General features: G+C 37.8%; 1 protein-coding gene across 1 annotated transcript in view; it reads left to right on the top strand.

Annotated features, from left to right (window-relative positions):
- Positions 1-3,921: 3,921 nt before the first annotated feature.
- Positions 3,922-7,289, top strand: part of kcnk9 (potassium channel, subfamily K, member 9) — a 79,390-nt gene continuing 76,022 nt past the window's right edge. The window contains exon 1 of the mRNA XM_088929299.1: positions 3,922-4,513. Coding sequence (XP_088785425.1) covers positions 3,922-4,513 — 592 coding nt within the window. The remainder of the gene's footprint in view (positions 4,514-7,289) is intronic.

Genomic DNA, 7,289 nt, shown 5'->3' with positions numbered 1-7,289 from the left:
CTCCAGTAATGCCTCTCTAAAAACATAATGTACCAAAAACTCTTACTTCAAGTCCGCAAAAGCAACATAACATTTATTCAACCTGATTAAGAAAAAAAAAATCACCAGTGCTACTGTAGCATTTGCCAACATCCTAAACTAAATCACCAAAAATTGTATTTCCTCATTTGCAGCAAATATGAAAGTAGAAATATAAAATGTTCTTACATTTACACACATGTAACTGCTCTGTGTAATAATAATCAGAAAAAAGATTTAACTTACAAAAGAAAATAAGTAATTTATATTTCCTCCCTCAGTCGTTCTTCAGAAAGATTTATACATTTTGCATCTACACCAAAATTCTAGATGTTTGTAGCAGCCTGAGAAAAACATATGGCACTTTCGTCTTTAATAAAGACAAAATGAACATGCTTGTTTTTTTATTTTTTATTTTGCATTTATTTTTCCCTATCTCACTACAAATAAAGAAATAAGATTTTATTTTACTGAGAGGTAAAAAACTGTACTTACGTCCCGGTCACTCTGATTCTGACACATAGAAAGTTTGCTCTGTTCTGGAGGTGTGTAAGAATATGAAAATACGTTTTGGATCAAAAATAGGAAAAGCAATCCTATACTGTATCATACTGTATATACTTGCAATCTTATTCACAGTGAATAAGGGAATGCAGTTTTGGTGGAACAATTCTTGGACAAAAGTAAACCACAGTTTCGGTGTCGTGACATACAGTGGTCTTTTTCATGCTGATATGCAAGTTTTTTGTCTAGGTCACTGACCGCAGAAGTACAGAGAAATATTTATCCTTCTGAATAAGGAAAGGGAATCAAGGGTACATTTAGAGTATGGCTCTTTGCTTAGTAACCTTGACCTTGAATGACTTATTAAATATAACCGTGCTTCTATTGCCCCCAATGAAAGTTTACATTTAAATCAACAGAAGACCACTTTTGAATGGGCTTTCGTTCTGGACTCCAAATAACACTGACTGTCACAACACAAATTGCGTTAAGTCTGCAACTTGTAGTTTTTGTAATTTATTGTCAACCTTATCAGCTACAGCACCTCTTTGTAAACACATTACCCCACATCAGTTTCCAGTCCACCACCTTCAGTTAAGGCGGTTATTTAAGTAATTTTCAAGAGAGAAAGTTTGCAGTCGACTTGTAGTTACTCCATTGTAATCAACGGTGGGTAACAAAATATCATAAGCCCACTATTTGAAATGTATGAACTTAAAAAAAAAAGACAGGATTGATTTTGGTGGTTCCCTTGAACCAGATCTTAAAAATCAGTATAAGTTAACTTTATTTTGGTCAGTTTTTAAGGAAAAAACACATTTTGCTTGTTCATTTCATCTTGCTGGAAATCATTATTGTGCAGTCACTTTATGATACAAACAAAGCAACCTTGATCTTATTCTCCTCTATGCAACACATTGTGGACGCATGTAACCTACAGTACAGTATGTTTTCTAAACTTGTTCCCGTATGTTGCGTCAGTAAAATCACTTTCTTTCTGTTGATATTATTTAGAAACGCATTCATCAAGTTGGTACTACAGTACAATGTATCCAGTCAGCTTTCTCACCCGAGAATAAAGTCTTGCGATTTTATACATAATTGTAAATAGAAGTGATTTACAATGACTCACTTTTGCGTGTTTTATGTTTGAATCATTTTTCTGAAAACTTGATGCACAAGCATTTAAAATGCAAGCATCCAATAACAGTCAAACATGCTGTTAAATATAAATCGTATTACGTATTATATTCCTAAAAATCTTTCTTGACGCTTTGGAGTGTTATTATTTACTGAAATAGTCTCGATTATTTCTTCTTTGCAATACTTCATATTTCCTTAAATTATTTTAAAAGCATGGGCATTCAGGAATAGACTTTGTTATAATATGGGTTACCTGTAAAATATGACGGGGTATGTTTGCAATTACAGTAAGGCGTTTTGGCAATGCTATTTTGATATACTGTCTCATGCAATAAATGTCTTAATGGCAACGCTGGCAACAGTGAGTGATTTACAGTACTATGCAAAAGCAGGAAGGGACAGTTATCCACGCCTGCGTTCACAATCCACAATGAACTTCCAATAGTAAGCGCGGAAAGAATTGGTATCGTGACAACATCTGAAAGCTTCAGCATATTACCCGAATTACACTTTACTAGAACATCTTTTATTGCAATGCCAACATCCACTCCTCAAAGCCATATGTAATGTCGATTATGTAAATCAGTTCTAACATCTTCTCCACCCCAGACTTAATTCCAGTTGTGAATCTAACACGACTGCGCGATATACTGTATGCAGCCGCTTCTCTCCCATTTCACATGGCTAAAAAAACGCATTTCCTTGTCATTGGGGGGGGGGGGGGGGGGGGAGAGAGAGAACAGAGGACCACGTGCTTATCTGCAAAACCCCAAGAATTGTAATATGTTTATAAGTAGGAGTGGCCATCGACAGCGGAATGGCAGTGGTAGGGGGGACTTGGAGAGAGACTGGGGAACCCGGGATATTGCAGACCTTTTCAGCAAACACGTCCAACAGGAGAAAGTATGGAGGGCATGGCTTAAACTGTAGAGCCGCCGGCAACGAAGCTGCTACAAGTATCTCGCAACTGAAGCCACTGACAGTAACTTAAAAAAAAGGCAAAACAGTAGCTTCTTATTCTTATTACTTTGTTAATAGACAAAGGTGTTGGGAAACTTATTGGTCCACTTTTATCGCGATGCATCCTTCTACCTTACCTAAAATAAAAAAATGTCCTATTTTCTTCAACCTGATATTATTAATAATCAATGGGGAAATGTTATAAAGGAGCTGCAATTCTTTAACGTGATTCTCTTGTGTCCCTGTTTAGGATTTTTTTTTTACCTCGGGAAATTCAGATGACAAGCTACAGTACCAGTCCTATACTTGCACAATTCTTTTGTGCTCAGTCTCAGAAGATTTAATTGAATAGAAAGACGGGGCAACTGAATAACATTTAAGGGGATTCTTTCAAGTCTTTTTTTCTGGCACGTTTTACCCATCTCTCGGGCTGTCTTGAATGCTGCTGTGGTTGTATACCGTGAACTGCATTTTACCCAGGGCGGAAATCCGAAGGTTTGCTACGGTAGTTCCTTCGAAAGACTCGAGACTGACTAGCTAAGAGTGCTTCTTTAAGTGACCAATGTATTTTTTCTTTTAGTCCATTCGATGATTGAAGAGATACTGGCTTTCCTCAAGTCTAGTTCTTTATTTTGTATTTCTATGAATGCAACATCTCCCTCGGACGCAATTCAAGACCAGACCTTTACTGCCACGAATGTTCTTTTTCGTACAGCGATCTGCTTTATGTTTGATTCCTGCTCAATCTAATTTAGGATCATCGCCTCTGATCACAGACCCCCACAGCGATCATCCAGTGAGTTGCAGTTTTCAAGTCTACTGCTGTGTTGCCTTTAACTCTTTCATCTGTCTGTTCTCAAGATCTTGTAGAAAGGAACAAGAGAGCACTTTTCCATCCCCGGTTTGATTTGGTATTTATGGCATTGCGTGTCAGTTACTTGCAACTTAAATTTATTTTCTCCAAAGAGGAGCTTTGCGTTCAAAAACCTGCTGTACATCTGTTGAGTGTAGCGACAGAGAACACGTTGGTGCTAACTGCAAGAAACTTCGGAACAAAATGTTCAAGGATGTTCTTCCTTCCGTCTGTTTTTTGCCCTGGAACCTTTGTTTTTATATATAAACTAAAGAGAATGTCTCCAACAACAACCGGTAAAACGAAACTAAAAGATATAATTTAAATTCACGATAGTATTTTTCATACATTGCTTTATGCATTTAGTATGTATAATTCCGTCCATTTACACATTTAACCCTAGTTAACCACAAAAAGCACGGCTGTCTCGTTGCTAGCTGTTGATGGCACTACGCACTGGGACGACTTGGTTTGGGCAGGTCTTGCGCAGAGTCTCTCGGCTGCAGGGCACCTGGTCCCGGCGATCGAGCAGCCTCTTGTGTCTCTCCTCTTCCCAGGAACCGGATCAAGAAGCCGGTAATAGAAACCACAACCGTCTTCACCACTCCAGCGTCCATCGCACCCACCATCACCACCACCAAGATCTCTGCCCCCCTGGGTCCGATCGCTGCCGGAGCCTTCCCAGCTGCTGCTGCGCCTTCTTGGAGAATCCGAGGGGACATGAGCCCCTCACTCGCCGGTTCCTGGTGGCCATGAAGCGGCAGAACGTGCGGACCCTGTCCCTAATTATCTGCACGTTCACCTATCTCCTGGTCGGGGCGGCGGTGTTCGATGCTCTTGAGTCCGATTTCGAAATGAGGGAGAAAGAGCAGCTTGAGGCCGAGGAAAAGCGTCTCCAAGGGAAATATAACATAAGCGAGGAGGACTACCGTAATCTGGAGACTATCATAATGGAGGCCGAACCTCACAGGGCAGGGGTTCAATGGAAATTTGCTGGCTCTTTTTACTTTGCAATCACAGTCATTACCACTATAGGTAAGTTTGCGGTTCTAACTTATTAAGGAAAGCTAAACTTGTATGATTCTTGTACGCATACACTTCAACTGTGTGTTTAATGTTTTCTATAAACTTTTTTTGTTCCTTTATTCTTTGCATTTATTGTATTTTGGAACACCTGCGTAAAACATGTCCAACATGCTGAAGAATTTATCGCCTTGTCAATACCCCAGGAGCTGCATGTTGCAAGTATCAGAGTAATGCACCACGAAGAGAAATGTAACTATTAAAAAAGAAACTTACTGAGCAACACGCATCTGTCCAAATTTAATCATGGTTTAGTTTGTGGAAGCTTAATATGGAAGAAATCGTGGCCACTTGAAACTCTAATCAAGCAGTTGCAGATACCAGTATAGCAAGTATGCAAGTAAAATGTATTCTTTATATAGGCATGGCTATACAGCGACAGTACTACACAGTTTTGTTGTATTCAGTGTGAACGCAAAAGAGATGTCAACAAGAGGATGTTCAATGATACGGCTTGAGAAGCGTTTTATAGTGAAACGGTTAAACATTCGAGCCGAGGACAAGTGTTACATAACGGGTGTGTCTATTCTACTGATGAACACTCATTTTGTTTGTTTAGCTGTGCATCACACACAAGTGCTTTGATTTACCTTGTATTTCAAAAGGGCATGAAATCTTGGAAACTAACGACAAAGATGCTGATTACTTCTACCTTCGATGATGCTCGAACTCTGCTTTAAGATTTGATAGATTAGTACGACACAGTCTTCAGAAAGTTATATTCTACGAGCTTTTATTAAGCCTTTAAGAGTTCTTTTCTGACCTAGAGACAAGCTTGTGTCTGTTGATAGAAAGATAGCACAACATACTGTATGCGCAATCATTCTAGAAAAGAAAAGCAGGTAGTGTGGGGAACTTTTGAAAGATTTCTGAAAGAGACTTGTGGAGACTTACAGATATTGCTGCGTGCAGCACTTTAATGTGTCAAATTAATGTATAGTATGTTCAGAAAGAACAAATACATATTTTATATTATGCGGTTTCAACATTAAAAAGCATCCAGCTTGTGTGCTAAAAATGTCTAAATTTTGCTTTTTGGTTTTCAAATAACGTGCTGGCTCCAGGTTTGTGTTACACATAGACACAAAACAACCATTCTTTTAGACAATGATGTGACTGTGTGTTACACGTTAAAGCTGGAGTTTTGAAGTGTATTTAGTCGACCGAACGGAATAGTCATTCGCCTCCGTTTCAGTTATCGGTTTGTTACGAAACCAATCTAAGTACCCCATTACACCGAAATCCATAATCCTCAAGTGTTCAGCACACTGCCATAAAAAACAAGCAAACTGCACACTGCTAACTGTTATTTAGGTACTGCATACAGAATAGATTTTGTTTGGCATCAGTGTTCAATTTTTTTATCCACAGCTACAGAATTAAAGACCGTTTAGAATGGATATATTAATATTCTTAATTAAAAAAAGTCACATAATGCAATGACCGTTAAGATGAATATCCTTCCATTACACACAGTAGTAAAATTTTATAGACCCAGCATTTCAGTAAAAGGACATTTCATGCCATAAACATTTCAAAGGACATGTGACGATTTAATAATGTGATTTCAAATCATGAAATCATACTTGGGGCATAAGGAGGTAATGACCATGTAAGATAAGTGATGAGACATTGGATTCGGTTTTTGGAGTTGGTAAGGTTTAAGGCTGTATGCGTTGTCACATTTAATTAACCATATGCATTAACAAGTAGATATTGTACATGGCAAAATACTGTACGTATAGCACGTGACTACATAATCTTTTATATTTTCTATCACGTGATTTCAGGGTTTATAATTAAGTTTTTATCTTTTTTTGGGAAACTTCAAAAGCTGTTTAATTACAAAACGATAGTGTAAATGACAGTTGCTTTCGTTATTTGGAATTGCTATGCATTATACATGTTTCAATGCCTTATAATTTGTGATTGCCTCAGTAACAATTCTCGAAATTTCCAATTAGCAATTAAAAACACTACAGTAGTTTTGTGCGCTAGGCCTTTTCAGCAGACGGTTTTATGTGTTGAGACGTTGCACTACTACTGCACATACTGATAAACCAGTTGGAGAACGTTAGTGTAGTGCTGAAGAACAGCTCCCACCCACTATGGCATGTCCGCAGTATTTGAAAACGCAATTGTGAAACCAGCTAGTATGCTAAAGGTCTAAATTTAGCCTTTCGTAACTGCAACTACATTTGTTCTGCATTTGGTTCTACAAACTAAAACACCTTTGATATTCCTGGGTGACAATCCCGTGTCTTTTATTAACAGCTTAAAGCAGATCATTTTCAATTCACATATGGACACTGCCACTTAACACGCAGTATCCCGTAAAGTCATTTCATTTAATTTACACCTTTTATACGGAGACATAAAGATAAGCGAAAAATACTTTATGAAACTGAGTGAAACAGTAGCGTTTTAATTAACCTGCTAATGAAGGTCATACCCTCATCCCCTACTGTTAAAAGTGGCGCTAATATTACATAAACTAATAATTTGTGCTCTTATTAATAATTAAGAATAGGTAAACTTCAGGGAAATACTTTTAATATGTGTGTGTTCAATATTTACATAGGCAGTATGATGAAGTTGTGGTTCTTAATGATTTTTCAAGTAAACTTGTAAATCACAATATTCATTTCTTCCTTTATAAGTCTGGAGAATGAAACACATAAACGGCAGTGGTGACTTAAACGTGAGAGATTTATGTAACATGTGAGAA

The sequence above is a fragment of the Atractosteus spatula genome, chromosome 12, assembly GCF_055471065.1.
Source record: "Atractosteus spatula isolate fAtrSpa1 chromosome 12, fAtrSpa1.hap1, whole genome shotgun sequence".
NCBI lineage: Eukaryota > Metazoa > Chordata > Actinopteri > Semionotiformes > Lepisosteidae > Atractosteus > Atractosteus spatula.
The sequence above is the reverse complement of the archived record's forward strand: the minus strand, read 5'-3'. Positions and strand labels throughout refer to the sequence as shown.